Source organism: Chiloscyllium plagiosum, unplaced genomic scaffold, assembly GCF_037043375.1.
Source record: "Chiloscyllium plagiosum isolate Xiang-an unplaced genomic scaffold, Cpla_swu_hap1 HiC_scaffold_11, whole genome shotgun sequence".
Classification (NCBI taxonomy): Eukaryota; Metazoa; Chordata; class Chondrichthyes; order Orectolobiformes; family Hemiscylliidae; genus Chiloscyllium; species Chiloscyllium plagiosum.
The window spans coordinates 49,016,017-49,038,697 of record NW_028270149.1 but is presented as its reverse complement, the minus strand read 5'-3'; the positions used below and the strand labels follow the sequence as shown (position 1 = coordinate 49,038,697).

General features: G+C 39.6%; 1 protein-coding gene across 2 annotated transcripts in view; it reads right to left on the bottom strand.

The window, feature by feature from the left end:
- Nucleotides 1–305: 305 nt before the first annotated feature.
- LOC122557551 (MORC family CW-type zinc finger protein 3) overlaps nt 306–22,681 on the bottom strand; it is a 135,232-nt gene continuing 112,856 nt past the window's right edge. Inside the window, exons 14-19 of one of the 2 annotated variants that reach the window (XM_087992036.1) lie at nt 21,746–21,831; nt 19,609–19,639; nt 17,954–18,144; nt 16,450–17,326; nt 13,133–13,416; nt 306–723 (exon numbers count right to left, since the gene is read on the bottom strand). In XM_087992036.1, coding sequence (XP_087848162.1) covers nt 576–723; nt 13,133–13,416; nt 16,450–17,326; nt 17,954–18,144; nt 19,609–19,639; nt 21,746–21,831 — 1,617 coding nt within the window. In that variant the 3' untranslated portion in view covers nt 306–575. The remainder of the gene's footprint in view (nt 724–13,132; nt 13,417–16,449; nt 17,327–17,953; nt 18,145–19,608; nt 19,640–21,745; nt 21,832–22,681) is intronic. The other variant, XM_087992035.1, reaches the window with a different exon arrangement.

The following is a 22,681-nucleotide window of genomic DNA, read 5'->3' as shown; positions in this document are numbered from 1 at the left end:
GTCAATATAATGGAACTACCTAACAGTACTCTAAGAGCACCATCACGTTCTCAAAAGTATGTATGGATGAGCAATAAATGCTGACATTGCAAATGACGCCATGAATAAATTTTAAGAAGCTGCCTTTGTGGCATTCTGAATGCATCAGACAATTGATTTTGCAAATACAATATGTAAGGTTAGCTTAAGGCTATGCTATATCCTTGGTTTCACACTTTCAATATCAATAGATTAAGCTTATGTAAACAGAAATATATTTTACTGCTTTTGTATTGTAGTAGTCACAAACAAAGAGACTAAAAAGAAACAGAAAGCATCAGTTTATGTAATCTTACAGCAGATCTGATAAATTTCATTACAAGTGGACATTTTGATCAGATGCATGCTAATCAAAACAATTTTTGATATTTTTAGCAGTAGAACTTGTGAGGTGTGCAAATGCTTCCTTTAAATCACTATCTCTCGTTCTCTTTTTCTGGGATATGCTCTTTTAAAATAACACACGAGCTGCTAAAATGCATTCATCAAAGGTTTGTTGTCTCTTTCATAGCATATTATAAAGTGGAAGATTTGGCTCAAAGTTTATTGGCTTCTATCACCTTTTCTAGAATTTCATCGATTATGTCTGTTTCATAACTGATGTCCTTTAAGTCCAAGTGTGGCAGAACAGAACCCAACAGATGTCCAACCTTTACCCGTAATGACTTCAACTTGGTCAGTACACTGTTGAAACAAAATACAGGTTAATGAATCTAGTAAACATATCAAATACTTTGTAGTCTTGTACTTATTAATGACGTAACAGACAAAAGTCATACCAACAAGAAAATTACAAGATATTCCCATCTTACTAACAATCCTATGGCCTATTTGAGTCCGAGTGCCAAATTAGAACTGACGGGAAAAGAATGTAACAGGAACAGCATTGAGAGTGCATGAACATTTAGAATGCTTTACAGACAGATTTTCATCCTGTAAGTCTGGACTGGATTAAAAATACGTCCAAGACAAAATTCTACATCCAGTCCCCTTATCGAACAAGACAGCTTTGAGAACAGTAGAACTTTCTAATTATTTATAAATGTTTTGTAGTGAAACACTGAAATAACCTTTGGAAAGATGATTCAAAATACAACAGCATTGAAAAATACAAATCAAACATTTCACTTTGTTTTCTTTAGTGCAAAGTGATGTCTTATTGTTATGAAGATGTGGGTGTACTGTACCTTTAAGAGAGTTAAAAGCTAGCAAAAACTACCTGACAGCACCAAGTGTTCTGAAAAAAGATACAATGTAACATGTGCGCCAGCTACTCGGGTAGCTAGGGTAGCCGGTTGCCTGGAAATGACAAAACAGACTTGAATGAGGCCAATCAGTTTAAGTCATACACTGAAAAAAAACAATCTCCAATCCAGTTTGAATTTAGTACATTGACAATCTTAAAAGCCAATGACATGATCTGATGCATTGGGGGTGTAAGACTGGGGATATTTGAACAGTTGAGAGGAGAACTGTCAAGCTACCAGCATGTAAGGACTGACTGAAAAATAGCTCCCTTAAAGCATACATTTAGCGATCAGTAAGCTGAGAAGCAGAATCCCCAAGAAGAAGAAAAGAAGACAGGAATACAGAGAAGACTGAAAGCTGGAGCAGCACGGTGACTCAGTGGTTAGCACTGCTGCCTGACAGCACCAGGGTCCCAGGTTCGATTCCAGCCTTGAGCGACTGTCTGTGTGGAGTTTGCACATTCTCCCTGTGTCTGCGTGGGTTTTCTCCAGGTGCTCTGGTTTCCTCTCACAGTCCAAAGATGTGCAGGTCAGGTGGATTGGCCATGCTAAATTGACCGTAGTGTTGGGTGCATTAGTCAGACGGAAATAAGTCTGGGTGGGTTACTCTTCGGAGGGTCAGTGTGGACTTGTTGGGCCGAAGGGCCTGTTTCCACACTGTAGTCCAATCTAATCTAAATTGCCCATAGTGTTAGCATTAATCAGAGAGGAAATGGGTCTGGGTGGGTTACTCTTCGGAGGGTCGGTGTGGACTGGTTGGGCCGAAGGGAATCTAATCTAATCTGTCTGGTTTTGCGATAAAAAGTTTTGTTTTGTAAATCTTACTTGGGAGTTTTATCGGACAAGTATTGTAGAAAGGTAGGTAAAAGATAGGCTAGAGGAAGGACTTGCAAATAGTTGTTACTTAATGATTCTCTGTTATATTTTAAGAAATAAAGTTGTTAATTTTTACTTTAAATAGTGCTTTGCCTCTCGAATTTTCACAGATTACTACGAGATAAATCTTTTCTGTGTTGTGGGTTTCAAATTAGCAGAGGGGTTTACCTCATGTCGTAACATTATTTTCACATTTACATTCAGTTTCTGTTCACATTTTCTGTGTACTTATATATCAGGATAGTTAAGAGTTTTCTCTTATTGTTTTCCTTAGGTATTACAAAGTAATTGATTATATTTCTTGGTGTGTTCTATCTGACAATAAGGAAAGCAGAGACAGGATTTAGAATGTGGATCAGTAATAATACAGTACTTCTGAAGGAAAGTCACTGGACCCAAAATGTTAATTCTGATTTCTCTCCACAGATGCTGACAGACCTGCTGAGCTTTTCCAACAACTTCTGCTTTTGTTTCTGATTTCCAGAAGTTTGTTCAGTTTTTCTTGAGTAATACTTGTTCAGCTTAGCCTGCAGCTGATTTTCTGACAAAATGTCTAGATGATGGAACTATTTCTAATTTTCTGATGAGATAATGATAATACATTCAGACTATACAGGCAATTCCTCAATATTTTCAGAGACTCACATTTCAAACAGTAATATAAGTTATGGGTGGAATTTCCCCCCCTTGTGTGCAAAAGTAACAATGAAAATGGGGTAAAAAAAGTCAAAATGCCCAACAGCCATTTCCCAAATTCACCCTCATGCTTTACATAGCAACTTTAGAATCTTGACATTGAGTGATGACTATGTTGTATCTCAATAAAAGTCTCAATTCACCACAATTACATCCCACCTCCAATTCTCCTCTTCTCCACCAAGAAATTAGATTGCACAAAAACCTGACAGTCATCATGCCATTGCTTCATCTGCACAATGTCCCAAAAGGTTCCATGGTGACCATGCTCTTTGACACTTCATCAAAGCCAATGGGTATCAGAAAATCATCATGGCGGCACGGTGGCACAGTGGTTAGCACTGCTGCCTCACAGCGCCTGAGACCCGGGTTCAATTCCCGACTCAGGCGACTGACTGTGTGGAGTTTGCACATTCTCCCCGTGCCTGCGTGGGTTTCCTCCGGGTGCTCCGGTTTCCTCCCACAGTCCAAAGATGTGCAGGTCAGGTGAATTGGCCATGCTAAATTGCCCATAGTGTTAGGTGAAGGGGTAAATGTAGGGGAATGGGTGGGTTGGGCTTCGGCGGGTAGGTGTGGACTTTTTGGGCCGAAGGGCCTGTTTCCACACTGTAATGTAATCTAATCTAATCACATCCTGCCTACTTCTGGACCAATTAGAGTCATAGAGATAGAGAGATGTACAGCACAGAAACAGACCCTTCCGTCCAACTCATCCATGCCGACCAGATATCCTAAACTAATCCAGTCCCATTTGCATGCACTTGGTCCATATCCCTCCAAACCCTTCCTATTCATATACCCATCCAGATGCCTTTTAAATGCTGTATTTGAACCAGCCTCCACAACTTCCTCTGGCAGCTCATTCCATACACGTACCACCCTCTGCGTGCAATAGTTGCCCTTTAGGTCCCTTTTATATCTTTCCCCTCTCACCTATGCCCTCTACTACTGGACTTCCCCACCCCAGGGAAAAGACCTTGTCCATTTATCATATCCAGGCCCCTCATGATTTTATAAACCTCTATAAGGTTACCTCTCAGCCTCCAACGTGCCAGGGAAAACAGCCCCAGCCTGCTCAGCCTCTCCCTATAGCTCACATCCTCCAATCCTGGAAACATCCTTGTAAGTCTTTTCTGAATCCTTTCAAGTTTCACAAGACCATTCCGACTAGAATTGCAAGTAATATTCCAAAAGTGGCCCAACCAGAGCCACAACATGACCTCCCAACTAGTATACTCAACACTCTGACCAATAAAGGAAAGCATACCAAATGCCTTCTTTACAGTTCTATCTACCTATGACTACTTTCAATGAACTATGAACCTACATTCTAAGGTCTCTTTGTTCAGCAACACTCCCCAGGATCTGACCATTAAGTATATAAATCCTGTTCATATTTGCTTTTCCAAATTTGGATAAATGCAGCACCTCACATTTATCCAAATTAAACTCCACCTCAGCCCCATCCGCCCACCTGACCAAGCTGCCGTTGTACTCTCAGGTCACCTTCTTCGCTGTCCACTACACTTCCAATTTTGGTGTCATCTGCAAACTTATTAACTATACTTCCTAGGTTCACATTCAAATCATTTATATAAATGACAAAAAGCAGTGGACCCAACACTGATCCTTGTGGCACTCCACTGGTCACAGGCCTCCAGTCTGAAAAGCAACGCTCCTCCACCACTTCGATCTTCCGAGCCAGTTCTGTATCCAGATGGCTAGTTCTCCCTGTATTCAGGGATGTAACCTTGCTAACCAGTCTCCCATGGGGAACCTTGTTGAATGCCTTACTGAAGTCCATATAGGTTACATGCACTGCTCTGCCCTCATCAATCCTCTTTGCTACTTCTTCAAAAAATTCATGTTATTGAGACATGATTTCCCACACACAAAGCCATGCTGACTATTGCTAATCAGCTCTTGCCTTTCCAAATACTTGTAAATCCTGTCCCTCAGGATTCCTTCCAACAACTTGCCAATCATTAATAGCAGGCTTACTGGTCTATAGTTTCCTGGCTTGTCCTTACCATCTTTCTTAAATAATGGCATCATGTTAGCCAACCTCCAGTCTTTTGGAACCTTAGCTGTGTCTATTGATCATACAAATATCTCAGCAAGGGGCCCAGTAATCACTTCCCCAGCTTCCCACAGGGTTCTAGGGTATATCTGATCTGGTCCTGGGGATTTATCCATTTTTATGCATTTCAAGATATCCAGCACCTCCTCCTCTGTAATATAGACATTTTCAAGATATCTCCATTTATGTCCCCAGATTCTATATCTCCCATGTCCTTCTCTACAATAATCACTGATGCAAAATATTTGTTTAGTATTTCCCCAAATCCTGCAGCTCCACACATAGACTGCCTTGCTGATCTTTGAGAGGCCCTAGTTTCTCCCCAGTTACACTTTTGTCCTTATTGTATTTATAAAATCCCTTTGGATTCTCCTTAACTCTATTTGTCAAAGCTATCTATCTATCCCCTTTTTGCCCTGTGATTTCCCTCCTGAGTATACTCCTACTGCCTTTATACTCTTCCAAGGATTCACTTGATCTCTCCTGTCTATACCTGACATATGCTTCCTTCTTTTTCTTAACCAAATCTCAATTTCTCTAGTCACCCAGCTTTCCCTATACCTACCAACCTTTCATTTCACCCGAACAAGAATATACTGTCTCTGGACTCTAGTTATCTCATTTCTGAAGGCTTCCCACTTTCCTACCATCTCTTTACCTGTGAACATCTGCCTCCAATCAGCTTTTGAAAGTTCTTGCCTAATACCATCAGAATTAGTCTACTCCAATTTAAAGCTTCAACTTTTAGATCCGGTCTATTCCTTTTCCATCACTATTTTAAAACTAATAGAATGATGGTCACTGGCCCCAAAGTGCTCCCCCACAGACACCTCAGTCACCTGCCCTGCCTTATTTCCTAAGAGTGGGTCACGTTTTGCACCTTCTCTAGTAGGTAATCCATATACTGAATCAGAAAATTTTCTTGTACACACTTTACAAGTTCCTCTCCATCTAAACCCTTAACACTATAGCAGTCCCAGTCTATGTTTGGAAAGTTAAAATCACCTACCACAACCCCTATTACTCTTATAGATAACTGAAATCTCCTTACAATTTTGCTTCTCAATTTCCTGCTGACTATTAGGGTGTCTGTAATACAATCCCAATAAGGTGATCATCCCTTTCTTATTTCTCAGTTGCACCCAAATAACTTGCCTGGATTTATTACCAGCATATCGTCCCTAAGTACTGCAGTAATACTATTCTTATCAAAAATGCCACGCCCCTCCTCTCTTGTCTGCCTTTCTCTCCTTCCTGTAGCATTTGTATCCTGGAACATTATCCTGTCCATCCCTGAGCCACATTTCTGTAACTGCTATGATATCCCAGTCCCATGATCTGAACCATGCCCTAGGTTCATCCGCCTTCCGTGTTAGGCCTCTTGCATTGAAGTAAATGCAGTTTAATTTATCAGCCCTACCTTGTTCTCTGCTTTGTTCCTGACTGTTTGACTCGCTCCTTTTCCCAACTGTACCAGTCTCAGATTGATCTCTTTCCTCACTATTTCCCACTAAATCCTCCCAAGCAGCTCTGGCAAATCTCCCTGCCAGTATATTAGTCCCCTTCCAATTCAGGTGTAATCTGTCCTTCTTGTACACGTCACGTCTACCCCAGAAAAGATTCCAATGATCCAAAAATGTGAATCCTTCTCCCCTGCACCAGCTCCTCAGCCATACACTCATTTGCTCTCTCCTTTTATTCCTACCCTCACTAGTTTGTAGCACCGGGAGTAATCCAGATATTACTACTCTCGAGGACCTCCTTTTTAAATTCCTGCCTAACTTTATACATTCTCCCTTCAGAATTCAATCCTCTCCTCTTCCTACGTTGTTAGTTTCAATGTGTACAATTACTCCGGCTGGACCCTCTCCCCCTTTGTGAACATTCTGCACCCTCTCTGAGATATCCTTGAACCTGGCACCAGAGAGTCCCCTGTCAGAATCAATTGCTTCGAACCCAACATACATGAGAGCCAGTCTCGATACCAGAAACTTCGTTGTTCGTGCTACGTACCCCTGAAAATCCATCACCCCCTACACTTTCCAAAACAGGATACTTGTTTGAAATGGGGATAGCCACAGAAGACTCCTGCACTACCTGCCTACCCCTCCTACCTTGCCTGGAGTTAACTCATCTACCTGACTGTATCTGCAGCTTTTTTCCCTTCCTACAGCTACCATCCATCACATCTTCTAGCTCCTGTAAATTCCTCATTGCCTCCAACTCCCACTCCAACCGATCTATGCAATATGATCGGATTCGCAACCAAAGCCAATTCCTGCAGAAATAATCGTCAGTAACATGGAATTTCTCCCTAAACTCCCATATCCGACAGCAACAGCATATCACTCCCCTAAAGGTCATTTTTGCTCCTTCCCTATCTACTGACCCAGAAAATAGCACCATCTTTTTGCCCTAAAAAAGTGCTCCAGTATAACTTAATACTTATGGTTTATAATTTTAAAATTTAACCAAGAGACAGACCTCAATAAAACACATAATCAAGAAAGAACCCCTCTACTCACTACTGTAGACTTACACCAAGGTTACACATTAAAAACTGTGCACTTATCTGTTCCTGTGCTGTGAACTCACCCACACCAGTTCCTCCAAGGTCAGCTGTGAATTTCACTGTTTCTTAATTTTTCCTAGACACACTCCGATGTCCAGACATACATGAACTCAAACAGCAAAGGCAGTACCTGTGTAGATTCATTGCTGTGTCAGTTAGTAGTGTATGTTTCTTTCTCTCTCTCTCCCTCACTGACCATGTGGTCGCTGCCTTTGGTCTGTCTTCCTCCTTTTAAAAGTGCCATTGTTTTGATCTTTTTTCCCCAAAGTTCAAAAACAACGCAACAGCATATGAAATAGTAATTGCTGCTCCTAGAATGCGAGGAATCACCTCCAACATCTAAAATACTCAAAAAGGTGTAGCTCACACAGCCACAACTTGTTCCCGTCCTCCATCTTGGATTACCCAGAACCATCATTTCTCTGATGGGAGGAATGTGCTAAGAATCAAGCCCCACTACTCTATCAGTCATACTATTAGTGTAAATTCAATTACCGAAATGTTCAATTATCTCTCTTTGGCATTGCAATCAAAAATAAAAGGAACTCACATGAAAATTCTTTAATAAACTCAAATCATTCATCTATTTGGGACAAAACCTTTTTTAAAGCAATAGCATATGCTGGCTAAAACCTAAGCTAAAACTTTATCCATAAATATCCCACACAGCCAACCACACAATACAAAGAGACAAATCCATGCAGAGGTGATGTGCTTTCCAAAAAAAAAACAAAGGGAAGGAAAACCTTGTGGGTTAAGGGTCTGGAAACAAAGGATAAAATGTGAAGACTGCTCACATCTGCTGAATTCCCTCTAGACAAAACGTAAATTACTTATAGCTGTAGTTTGATAAAAGACGTCCAATCCTGGTTCAATAACTTTGGATTTGATTTTTTTGAGAATTGGGCATAATTCACTACTTCAGATCTTATCAATTGACAGAAAAGCTGGTATTTGGAAACTCTATTAGCTTCCCAGGAATTTATTCTCAGAAGTAGAGTTTCTGAAAAGAGTTGTACAGTTTCAAAGTGTCTTCTTTACTTTGAGCCCAACCCCAGAGGACTGAAGTCTAAGTCTAGAAAGGACTGCTGGGCTCTTGTGATGCAGTGATAATATCCCTACCTTTGGTCTCGGAGGCCTGGGTTCAAGTTCCACCTGTTCCAGAAATCTGCCATAATATCTTCCAACAAATTTATTAGAAAATAGGGCAGCACAGTGGCTCAGTGGTTAATAATACCATCTCACAGCACCGGGTTCAATTCCAGTTCACGCTGTGTGGAGTTTTCATGTTCTCCCCAAGTCTGCATAAGTTTCCTCCCACAGTCCAATGATGTGCAGGTTAGGTGAATTGGCCAAGCTAAATTGCCCAAAGTGTCCAGGGACCAGGCTTAGGCGGATTTGCTATGAGAAATGCAGAGAGGACTGGGTCTGAGTAGGATGCTCCTCAGAGGGTTGGAGTGGACATGATGGACTAAGTTACCTGGGCTTCAAGAAGGCCTTTGACAAGGTGCCACACAGGAAGCTACTGAGTAAGATAAAGGCCCATGGTGTTAGAGGCAAGGTACTAGCATGGATAGAAGCTTGGCTGTCTGGCAGAAAGCAGAGAGTGGGATAGAAAGATCCTTCTCAGAGTGGCAGCCGGTGACAAGTGGTGTTCTGCAATGCTCCAGTGTTGGGACCACAACTTTTCACTTCATACATTTAGATGAAGGAACTGAGAGCATTCTGGCTAAGTTTACAGATGATACAAAGGTAAGTAGAGGGACAGATAGCATTGAGGAGGTGTGGAGGCTGCAGAAGGATTTGGACAGGTTCAGAGAGTGGGCAAAGAAGTGCCATATGGAATACAATGTGGAAAAGTGTGAGGTCATGTACCTTGGTAGAAAGAATAAAGGCATTGATTATTTTCTAAATGGGGAGAAAATTCAAACGTTTGAAGTGCAAACAACATTCCATGATTCTCTCAAGGCAAACTTGCAGGTTGAGTTAGGAAGGTAAATGCAATGATGTCATTTATTTCAAGAGGACTTGAATATAAAAGCAGGGATGTACGTCCGAGGCTCTACAAAGCTCTGGTCAAGCCACATTTGGAGTATTGTGTGCAGGTTTGAGAACCATACCTGAGAAAGGATGTACTGGCCCTGGAGTGTATTCACAGGAGATTCACAAGAATGGTCTCAGGAATGAACAACTTAACATATGTGGAATGTTTGAGGTCTCTGGGTCTATACTTGATGGAGTTTAGAAGGATGAGGAGGCATCTAATTGAAATGGGCCTGGACTGAATGGATGGCCTGGACAGAATGGATGTGGGGAAGATTAGAGTATGATACTGAATGGCCTGGACAGAATGGATGTTGGGAAGATTAGAGTAAAGGGAATACCTTCTAAAACGGAGATAAGGAGAAACTTCTTCAGCCAGAGAATGGTGAATCTACGGAATTCATTACCACAGAAGGCTGTGGAGGCCAGGTCACTGCGTATATTTAAGATGGAAATAGATAGGCTCTTGATCGTAAAGAGAATCAAGAGTTATGGGAAGAAAGTGGGAGAATGGGGTTGAGAAACTTATCAGCCATGATTTTATGTCGTAACAGACTCAATGGGCTGAATGGCCTCACTTCTGCTCTTATGTCTATGGTCTTAAGAATTTCCTGTTTCTACACTGTATGGATTCTATGAAAATATTTAGAGGAATGCTAGGTAACCATTAGCATACATGGCCCCTATTTCTCTCCAAGCAAGATTTTTGTATTAATTTAGGCAATAAACCCCATCTCATATCCTTTTGAAAGCTTTGTTTAGCTGTTTCTCCAATTGATTTCTAGTTGAAAAACATTTAACCAACAGCACATATTAAACGTTAGGAGAAAGTGAGGACTGCAGATGCTGGAGATCAGAGTCGAGTGTGGTGCTAGAAAAGCACACAGGTCAGGCAGCATCCGAGGAGCAGGTGAATCAACGTTTTGGGCAAGAGCCCTTTATCAGGAATGAGGCTTGTGAGATGAGGGGGGTGGAGAAGGGGTTGGGGCTGTGTGGAAGGTAACTGAGAGTGCGATAGGTAGACAGAGGTGGGGGTAAAGGTGATAGGTCAGAGAGGAGGGCAGAGCGGATAGGTAAGAAGGAAGATGGACAGTTAGGACAGTCGTAAGGGTGGTGCTAAGTTGGAAAGCTGGAACTGGGGTAAGGTGGGAGAGGGGAAATGAGGAAACTGGTGAAATCCACATTGATGCTGTGTGGTTGGAGGGTGCAAAGGTGGAAGATGAGGCATTCTTCTTCCAGGCATCGTGGTTAGGGTGTGGCGATGGACGAGGCCCAGGATCTGCATGTCCTTGGCGGAGTGGGAGGAAGAGTTGAAGTGTTCAGCCACAGGGTGGTGCAGTTGGTTGGTGCGGGTGTCTCGGGAGCAACGGATACAGTAAATGACATGTGTCGAAGTGCAGGTAAAATTCTGATGGATGTGGAAGGCTCCTTTGGGGCCTTGGATGGAGGTAAGGGGGAAAGAGTGGGCGCAGGTTTTGTAATTCTTGCAGTGGCAGGGGAAGGACCCGGGAGTCGTATTCGGTGCTCCCGATGCAGTCTACTCTACATTGGGGAGAGAAAGGACACCTACTTGCAGAGTGCTTTAGAGAACATCTCCAGGACACTCACACCAACCAACTCCACTGCCCCATTGCCAAACACTTCAACTCTGCCAAGGACATACAGGTCCCAGGCCTCCTCCATCACCACACCCTAACCACCCGACACCTGGAGGAAGAACGTCTCATCTTGTGCCGAGAGACCCTCCAACCACACGGCATCAATGTGGATTTCACCAGTTTCCTCATTTCCCCTCCCCCCACCGTATCCTAGTTCCAACTAGCACCGCCCTCATGACCTGTCCTACCTGTCCATCTTCATTCCCACCTATCCGTTCTGCCCTTCTCTCAGACCTATCACCATTATCCCCACCTCTGTCTACCTATTGCACTCTCAGATACCTTGTCCCCAGCCTCACCCCCCCGTCCCATTTATCTCTCCACCCCCAAGGCTCACAAGCCTCATTCTTGATGAAGAGCTCTTGCCCAAAATGTCGATTCTCCTGCTCCTCAGATGCTGCCTGACATGCTGTGCTTTTCCAGCACCCTACTCCCCACATTAAATGTTAGGTTAATTTTAAAGAAATCGCATGGTAAAACCCATTTCATTTCAGCGAATATACAAATAGTTAAAAATCTTTCATTAAATATAGATAATCTCACATTTTCAACACTTTACGTCAGAGCTGACAGACACAAACGACTTGTATATTTCTACTAGGTCACTCTGTATGTATATATAACTACAAATCTCATTCACCTACACTCAGATACTTTTGAGATGGACACAATCATCTTATGGTTCTTAGCTTATTTTCTTAGTACTCACAGATTTTAGCACTGAGTTCCAGCCTCTGTATAGGTCACAATACATTTGTAGCATCTGCAAAAAGCATCTTAAAGTTCCCAATTTAAATAGGTTAGACATTCCTATAATTGAGATACAATCCCATGTTGTGACGTAAACTAATAGGGTTAACCAAAATAAGCTCATAATATTATCACAAATCAGCACTTTCTTTGTGCTAACATCACTTTGTTTGATAAGGAGTTAACTTAGAAGTTTTACTTGTTTGCAGCTTCATTAAATAGTTAAGCCATAAACTTAATAATACTCTAATGTCTCCCAATCCCAGTTCAAACCACAGTCTAACTTTAACAGAATTAAAATATTACTCTCACCAACAAATCATATATTGTTCTTTGACATCACTCCTTAATTTTTTTTAATTGATTTATTCTCTCTGTGGCTTCCCTCTTTCTCTATCTTGTACTGGGTCCACTTTAGCATAACTGTGCTCTGGCTCCCTGCTATTTACACAGTGTTTCCTTTCCCAGCCCACTCCTTTATCTTCGCTATGATGTCTGAAATTTCACTGTTCACAAAGTGGTCTTTGTCTCTGTTGCTGTTTTATCCACATTGTGCTTATAAAAATCCCACTGTTCTCATACAGCTCTCCCATTTTCTCTATTGGTCCTTTATCCTGACTGTACTCCCAGACCTGCCCCTGCTCCCACAGTTCTCTTCTTTCTCTGGCTTCAAACTGCATGTCTTCCATATTTGTATCTTGGATTTCCATGCAATGTAGATTCCATGCAACAGGAAGTTTTCTGAGGAAGTCTGCCTTTTAAACCTCTGTGGCTACAGCCTACAGCAGTTGTCATTTCCTGGTCTAAATGAAGGAGCACTTAGTTAGAAAAAATTCTAACAACTGCAGTTTGCCTGAATTATGCAAATCACATGGTTCCAGAGGGCATGTTCTTTGTACATATCAGTAAATCACTGGATTATGACATTCAAATAAGTTTCTTTCTGCAGTCTCACAGGATATATTACACAGACCTTGTGTAAAAGAAATGCTGGTACATCAATCTTTAAAAACAATCAAACAAAAATAACAGAAGCTCCTAAAGTGTTTTCAAGTAAATGGATTTAAGCTAAAAGGGTTAAACCATAGATCATAACAGTTGGAAGTTGCATTTAAAAAGGTTTTCAATCAGCAAGACTTTCTCTTTACCTACCATGCATGTGTTTCATTACCTGTTGGTTTGGGCAACTTCTTGGCTAGTGGAAGGATCCCATGCTTCTTTGCATAAAGCATTACACCTCAGGGCCTCTTCCAATTTCTCCTCCAGCTCTACCTTCTGTCCCTTTAATTTTTCAACCTCTGACCGCATTAGCTCCAGCTCTGAGTATCTGTATGCAGCAGCTGACTTTTTGGTCCAGTAAAAATCATCGCCTTTGTTTGTGCTAGCTTTCAAATTGTGTTTCATTTTCTCATATTCCAACTTGAATTGGTCTCTTTCTTGCTGTACTTTTCCAAGCTGTAGGAACAGAAGCAATTTACTTCTTCTACTTTAAGTCCATTAACTCTCACATCCATTATAATGTATTAATAACTCAAAAGGCATTTTATGTTTTTTCAAAGTTTGCATTCCCCATTTTCAAATGAAATATTTTAATTATATGGTAAACAAACAGACAAAAATGAATATATTTTAATATATTTTGTAATTGCTCCATATGGTTTCTCTCCACCTGAGTGTTATTCAAAATAGCTATACCTGAACCTCAGTTTCTTTATTTAAACAAGTAAATGGTATAGAATATTGAGGATTCTTGTTTCAAAAAGGCAACTTAATAACAACAGGCACAGATTTTTGAAATGCTATTATTTAGCAAAATTATATGTTTTACATATTTATGGATTTGCAGTAAATTGAATAGAAAATCTTATCCCATTAGATTTTATGCAATGGGGTTTGCTCTTCTCAGCATGCATCGGTTTCTGTCCATTCCAGCCTCTTGCTAAAGCAAGTTGTGCCCTTAGGTCTATGTGACTTTGCACTTCGGGATGAGAAATCAAAATCGTTAACTCAATTGGTTTTCTACTACATATTTAATCAGTAACTTTTGCCTGACTTGTTTCTCTGATGTCCTTGCATTAGTATAAACGCATTATTTGTGGTAAGAAAGTTGAAAATTCTAATTTGGCATGCAGATTACACATGGAGAAAGTGAGGACTGCAGATGCTGGAGATCAGAGCTTAAAAATGTGTTGCTGGAAAAGCGCAGCAGATCAGGCAGCTTATGCCTGAAAATGTCGATTCTCCTGTTCCTTTGATGCTGCCTGACCTGCTGCACTTTTCCAGCAACACATTTTTATGCAAATTACACATGTAAACCACTTCCAAAAAGACCTTATTTGAGTTAACACAGCAGAATGTTTCAATAGCTGCTGGTCAAAAGCAGCCTCAGTCATAGACTCAATGGCTATAAGCTGATTTTAACAAGCTATCTCTAGCACAATAAGAAATTTAACAAACTCTTTTGTGTTTTAAGAACATGCTAATAGGAAAACTCAGATAGTTTTATTCTAACACTTGCACTTATGAGTCTTAATTGCTGAATTTTGACCAGACAACGTTCTGAGATTGTGCTCTCACTAGTTATCAAGGTGTTATACCAGTTGGAAATACATTAATTTTCAATAGCTGTCTTTAACAATTAAATCTAAATACCTGTGTTTTAAATGCAAGGGTCAAAACAAGTCAACCTGCTGAATATAATGCATAAAAATAACAGCTAGGTATGCACAAATTGAACACTTTGTTTAGCCTTTCTTTAGCTTAAAGCTTATTTTATACAAGTTAGAAGCAAACATGCCAAATAAGAAGGATCCTTCAGAATACAGATTGAGCCCTATTGATATCTTGATATCTCAGGTGGATACACAAACATTTTGGATTCCTGTTCATACAGGTTTATGAGTTTATTTGAGAGTCAAATATATTAAGTGTCTATGAAAGACATTCTTCATTCACTCTTGGTGGATTTATCTGCTGCATGGAACTCTCCTGCACAGATCACTGTGATGTGGAATAGTTAGCACTTCTTATTTCTGTGTCTGAATCTGGTGTCTCCCTTTCTTTTGTCATTAGATTTGTAGATCTGCCCAGCTACATAGTTAGGCAGCATTCAGAACACGACCTAGCAACAAAAATGTTCTTGTGTCATATATGAAAAGATACAGAACTGAGTTGATAAACTAATTTTTGATCCGGCTAAATACAAGGATCCAAGTCTAGAAAGAGATGTTAAGATTTTCCACACTTCTCCTGGATCTTGTTCTGATTTGGTAAAAAAAAAACTTGGCAGGACACATAATATTTTAACTAAATCTCCTTAAGTTTCTTACTGATCATCATCTCTTTTACTCATTGGGAGTATGAAGAGGAAGTTTTTGGGGAGTTTTGTTTTTGCTCTGTACTTTCATAGGATGTGTGTGTGAGTTGCACAGCCATCATTTCTTGCTCATCCCTCATTATCTTTGAACGAAGTGGCTTTGTAGGCCATTCATGAGGGCAGTTCTAGAGTCACAGGTGAGCCAAACCAAATAAACAGCTGGTAGGCACATACTGCCTACAGAATATTAGGCGTCTCTACAGTGTGGAAACAGGCCCAACAACTCCACACCGACCCTCTGAAGAGTAACCCACCCAGACCTATTCCCTTACCCTATTATTTTACATTTACCCCTAATTAGTGCAACTAACCCACACATCCCTGAACACTATGGGCAACTTAGCATGGCAAATTCATCTAAACTACACATCTTTGAATTGGGGGAAGAAACCGGAGCACCCAGAGAAAACCCACGCAGACACGGGGAGAATGTGCAAACTCCACACAGTTGCCAGAGGCTGGAATTGAACCTGGGACCTTGGTGCTGTGAGGCAGCAGTGCTAACCACTGAGCCACCCTGCTCCCATGTATTTGTTTTGAATCAGGTGGAATGTTCTTCCCTGATGTGTTTGGGAGCTCTGAAATCTGATAGTACAAATATTTTTCTTTGCTTGATTCTTTTGGAATCTTGTTCCACATTGAAGTGACTAGTTATTTTAATCAACTGGCTTGGACATGTTACAACACATATCTGGGGCAGGTGGGACTTGAATCTAAGCTCCTAGCTGAGGTGTAAGGATACTACCACTGCACAATAAGGCCCTTAGGTCTGATGTTACAGAATCCGCAAGGTGGATTTTCTCTGCAATTTCTAGCATAGTGAGATCTTGACTTAAACATGGCATTTAAACTGAGATTTAAAGTGGAGAACCAGAGGTTGAAACCTCTTCACAGTGTGAGTAAGAGCCACACTCGTGCATCTCCTTTGGACTGTGTCAGCACAAGAGACCTGGGAACATATTTCCAGCTTGGCTTCTTAACTGATGTTTCACAGCACTAGAGGAGGTGGGGATTTCAAAGCAGAATAAGGAAAAAAGTTAAAATAAAAACACAGTTCATCTATCAGCTATTCCATTTCAGTTTTTTTGCTCTCAAATCAAACAGGAACGTACTTGTTCTTTCAACTGTTTACTTTCTGATGAACAGTTTTCCATCTTCTTTACTGCATTTTCTAACTGCTGGGCCAAGTCATCACGTTCTTGCACTATGTTTTTATAATATGCCTTAATTTCCTCAAGGCTCCAGCTTTCAGGTCCAACAACATTTATATTTTCCATTAGACTTGCTCTCGTTGTAGCTTGTACTTGCTGTATAGCGTTTTCTTGGTACTCCATCAGTTGTTTTGTTATTTGCTCTATTGTAATGGTCTGTTCTTCGTTTTCTTTTCTGAAACAATCTCTTTCTGTGGTTCTCTCATCTAGCAAGTTCCTTGCTTGGTCCAGTTGTTTCTCCAGAAAGTGTATGGTGGCTGCAGTACACTTTGTTGTTGCATTTGGATCAATCTCATTAGCTTTTTGTGTAAAAATATTTTCTTGAGATGTCATGCTAGAATGGGAGTCAGCGGGCTCCCTGGTGCCACTGGAACTTGTCTCAATTTTCTTTATAACAGCAAGTTTATTGGTCTGCGTTCCTTCAGAAATAAGTACCTTTTCTGCAGTAGCATGATAAACTGTTCCATTACTGTTTAAACTATTCTCTTCAGTTACGTTATTGATACAACTGAGATTTGGGAAATCCACTGTTTTTGTTTCTTCCTGCTTGGGGTTTTGAAGAGTAATACTGCCTTTAGATCCTTCTGTAGCTCCATCATCTATGATAATGAGGTCGTCATCGCTGCTGTTGCTTTGTCCTTCCATAGTAGAATTCACTGTGCCATATTCCATTGATTGGGCTGCGTCAGGACTACTTGGAACGGCTAACACTTCTGCTCTTTCTTTGAAACGCTTTTTATTCCAGCTCTGATTTTTCAGACTCTGTTTTCGCTTGATACTACGGGGAGGAAATTGTTCACAAAAGTTATTTCACAATGGTTCATATGCTAGTTATTGTTTACTCAAGTTTTAAATTTGTTAGAATTTTTCTACAGACTTTTTTTTGTTCATTTATGGGATGAGGCTGTCATTGGAAAGATCAGCATTATTGCTGTCCGTTGGTTTTCACAGGATATTATACCTATGTGCCAATGGTTTTTTTTGTTGTTTCAAGTTCTCTCTTATAACTGCTGACTCATGTTGTTGTCCAGTTATATACAGCATTCTGATACATTGAACAACAATCATTTGTCATTGATGACGCGAGACACAAGGGCTGAATCTCCATTGGGATTTTCCAGCTTATCTGTGGTACTTTTGGCATAAATGTTGAAACATTGTAAAAATGATACAACAATCAATAATACCATTTTTCTGATGTTTCCATACCAACAGCAGGGAGTTCACTCAGAGTGGCTTAGCTTGCTTTCACCACCATTACCATCAAGAAGCCTCAAATATTTTTCAAAATAATTTGTTCAGTGCAATTAATTCCATTAAAAAAAAGACAACCAAAACATCTGAACTGGTTATTACACTTTATGCAAAAAAAATGTCAGAAACAGCTGCAATACTAATCATCAACCTGTTCAGTCCTAGGCTGGATGATACAACACGTTCTTCATTCATATTGTCTGAACATCCTGATGCTGTGCTGAGACTGGCAGAGCATGATCTTGTTCTATAGCCGACTTCTTCCTCTCTCTCCTCCTCGCTTTCTCCTGTTTCAGAATGATCTTTTCTCTGTGTTATAGATGCCAACTGGGAATGTTGCTGCTCAGGTAACCAAAAGAAAAAATATACAAAGCAAACCAAAATTTAAAAATTTGTGTAAAAGACAATTTCAAAGCTAACCAAGTGTGCTATAGGCAGTTACCCCAGCTTTAGAACCTTCTAGAGATCGCCAAATAAAAAAGGTATTTCAAAGAATAACAAATTCTGACTCCAATAGACAATGATACTTAAAAAAAACTGCATAGTACTCCCAGGAAATTGTAAAACTCATTCAAAAGAGTTTACAATTTTATTTAAAATCTATGAGCCAAAATAAATCAAATGATATATTTCTTCTGGATCAACTCATAATCAGAGCAATTCTTCCCTGTGAGTCCGTTAAGAACCATTTGTGAACAAAAAGTTGGCTCTAAAGCTTTTAGTTTACTGAAGTCTAATTGCTCATCAGTAATAACTGCCCTCATTAGTTCAGAAAGTTTTAATGTCTTTCTTCAAAACTATTTAATTGGATATAGTAAACTATTCATCTGACATTCCAAAAAGCACAGCACAGAACTCGCTTATTTCTTTTCCTGGCTCCAGTTGAGAAAAGATTACAGTTTGGTCTGTTTTGTCCACAAGTTCTCTCATGCATTTTTAAGCACAAGTGATCAGGAACAGACTGTCATTTTTTCTTTTTAAAAAGGGTATAATGCTGAGACCAAACATATCATCACAACATTACTCATTGTGAGATTAGTACAAAATATTAACTGAACCCGAGATCTTTCAGTTCTGCACAGATCAGCTCCATCTTACGTGGTGCCCTTATCTATTTAAGCTATACAGACAGAAAGATCTGTGAAAGAATGGAATTTCCTATAATACTTTGAAAACTATTCTTTCATAGAATTGGGGCAGTGGGGGGGAGGGAGAAACAAAAATAGTATTTTTGTTTTGTTTAAATGTAATTTTTAAAAATATGTTGCAGTATGACAGACAAGGAAATTAAACAACAGCAAAGTGTAATTCCAGACAATGATCTAGCTCAGTAATTTTAAGAAAACAGCAATAACATTCCAATCTGTATTCTTTTATGCACAGGGTGCAAATTCCATTGTCCTTAAAGGTTCATTTAAAATAATGGAATTTAATTTCCTTTGGTAGGTCACTGCTTAACACACTTCCAAAATATGTTATTTTAACATAGTTGTTAATCTGTAAACAGTGCAATGAGAGGGGTTTAAAAATCAAAGAGAAATGTCAGGAAATTAAACTTTTCAATGTATTTTAAAATAGGAATCTCAGTTGGAATTGCTCTCGATCTTGCATCCGCATAATAATTTCAGATTTCCAGCATCAGCAGTTCTTTGTTTTTATTTAAGAATAAAAGGATATTTACTATACTTCAACCAACAATTGCTCTGTCCAAAATAACAATATATTTATTCTCTTCTTCAGTCTGTTAACCTGCAGCAACGTAAAAATAAAAATGTAAAGAATTTCAGAATTCATGTATTTACCTACCTGTGATGAACAACAGCCTTTAACTGAGGCACTAAGACGTTATTAGAGAAGAGAACAAGCATTCAATCAATCACAGAATTTCTTTCAAACACTATACTACAAAGGTTAACCAAAGGCAATGACTGTGGGATTCAACTCAATGCAAAGTTCAGGGAGCAATGAGCCTCCACTTCATTTCAACCCAACTATAATTTTAATGCAATTAATATCTCCCTACTTTAGTTGACAAGTGGTCAGTGATCATAACATCCCATAAGTCATTTTAACCTGCTCAACCCTGTGGAAAACTAATCAGTTTGCAGCAAGTGCTGGCTTTATATCCTCATCAACTTTACCTTTTGTTGACTACAAAGGAGTGCAAGATCAGCTTGACGTAAAATTCACTTGATTTTATTAGCTTTCACAGGGTTAGTTGGTCACAATAATACTTGTCATATTTAATTTCTTTCATAAAACAATGCAACCTAAAGATTTAACCATTGATATGTTTTACGGATGAAAATCATTAGTTGTCACTGGTTGGAGATTGTTGGGGGTGGGGGAGAGGAGTGCACAAGAAGGGTAGAAGTGCAGATGGGTAATGGTTTCACAGCTATTATTATAATTTTAACACCCCCAAAAATCCAGTAGATTTGGGATATAATGTAATTATAATCTAGCTGTCATCTACAAAAAAAGAACATTTGTCCATCAGCATAAAGTAAATGTCTTTTCACAGGTATTTGAGGCACCATATGGGGAAATAGGCACATGGTTCTAAAGTCACTGGTAAAATGCTTTGGGGACACATATTCAAAAACCATAATGGTAGCTGGTGAAATTTGAAAGTAATCAATAAACAGTATAATTCAATAATTTTGTAATTGAAAACTAGTCTGAGTAAACTACTACTGATTTTAAAAATCAATTTGGTTCTTTGATGTCCTTTGGGGAGAAACTCTGCCAGTTCCATTTGTCTAGCCTCCACGTTGACTCTTATCTGCCCTCTGAAATGGCTTAGTAAGAAATTGCTGGCCTTGCCAATGATGTCCAAATGCCACAAGAGAATTAAAAAAATCCCATTTGGATCCTGTCCACTCCATATACATTCAGACTGACCCAAGTTAGGAATGGATGTCTTTGCTGATTATACACAAATAATGCATTATATGATAATTACAGTCCCAAAACAGTGCCCCTTTCTAGAATATGGGAGACCTCAACTACCTTACCCGACTAGTTATTCTTTATCTATGTGCAAAGACAATAACAGCAAGCTATGTAACTGAGCATCAGACCCAACCTCATTCTTGTAACCAATGAACAGCTTCACATATAAATATATGCACTGTTCTAAGCAAAGGTACTACAAGATAGCGGACCATACCTGATCTGTTTTCAACTCAGATCAAACAGTATTGAAAACATTGCTTGCTTTTTGGCATAGATCAGCTAACTCCTTACAGAACAGAGATTGAAGGTAGGATATTCTGATCTACATGATTCAGTACTAAACTGAGTAATACCCTTAAGTCACTGGGGTCACTAAACTTTATTATTCCGTTTGCACTAACTGATAATGCAATTATAACGTAATTGATATTGATTCTGATTCATTCTAAATTACTATCTAAAGGATAATCAATGTGTATTTAAAAATCTATCATAATGCCTTAAATGTATTAATGAAAGCTTAATATTGGAATTCAAGCAAAGGTCAAACCAGAATTAAATTGTAATCCACCAGAACATTGCCTTTGTAAAATCTTTTTTGTAGTTCTACAGGGAAGCAGCAAACACCAGCAACCGCTCAGTGGTGGAATGAACATATTACATTAAATTATTTTTCTAATAGTTCATTCATATCTTAGCTAGTGGGAGACTGTAAAAAAGCTCTTTGTAAAATGTGGTAATCTTCTTAATACAAAGACATCATTAGGCATGCCACAATTATCAGGTATATCTGACAGTGGGGTAGGATTCTGTCTAAACATGCAAGGTGCAGTAGCATAGCCAGGGATTGTTAATGGTGTAAGTGAGTAAAGGAGATTAACAGAGGAATAACAGAACCATTCTGAAGAGATTAACATCACCATTGTCCACAGATAGTGATTCACAGTGCAGAGTGTGGACTTGAAGTTCAGAACTGAAAGCAGACCTTTTAAATGGCATAGCATCTTGAGCGAAAACTGGGCTGAAAACTCCAAACGGGAGGAAAGGGGCAGGACACCTCTCTAGCATTGCCTGTAAATTCAAAATGCTGGGGTTTAACAAGTAAAAAGGAGAAATCACAGGAATTTAGATGAACAATGACAAATGAATGAGAGTGCAAGACAGAGGAAATACACAGAACACAATAAAACAAAATGGAGATAAAATTGAGAAGGAGAAATACAGGGATAAACACAATTTTACAAAAGGAAGAGCATGTCACAAGAATAAATGGAAACAATAAAGGTAAAAAGAAAAAGATAAAATATACAGCAGAGGAGAAGCCACTTAGTATTTGAGGAACTCACAGCAATTATTCAAAAGTGAACCATAAAAAAACGTATAATTATCTATTGTACTGAAGTTGTTGATTTTAATTAGGAAATTTCTTTTTTGTCAGTTCATAACAGAAGGAGTTCAAAAGTTGCCACTGCATAGTCCTCAAAGGCTGAGCGAATTATACACAAAATTATAACACAAACAGTTCTTTAAAAGTAAAAACAAGTGAGAAAGAAATATATACCATAATGCAGGTTCTTTTAACTTTAGTATGAGCTGTACAATGTTTGTGAAGTAAGACCATAAGACGTAGAAGTGGAAGTAAGGCCATTCGGCCCATCGAGTCCACTCCGCCATTTAATTATGGCTGATGAGCATTTCAACTCCACTTACCCGCATTCTCCCCGTAGCCCTTAATTCCTTGTGACATCAAGAATTTATCAATCTCTGCCTTGAAGACATTTAGCGTCCCGGCCTCCACTGCACTCCGCGGCAATGAATTCCACAGGTCCACCACTCTCTGGCTGAAGAAATGTCTCCGTATTTCTGTTCTGAATTGACCCCCTCTAATTCTAAGGCTGTGCCCACAGGTCCTAGTCTCCTC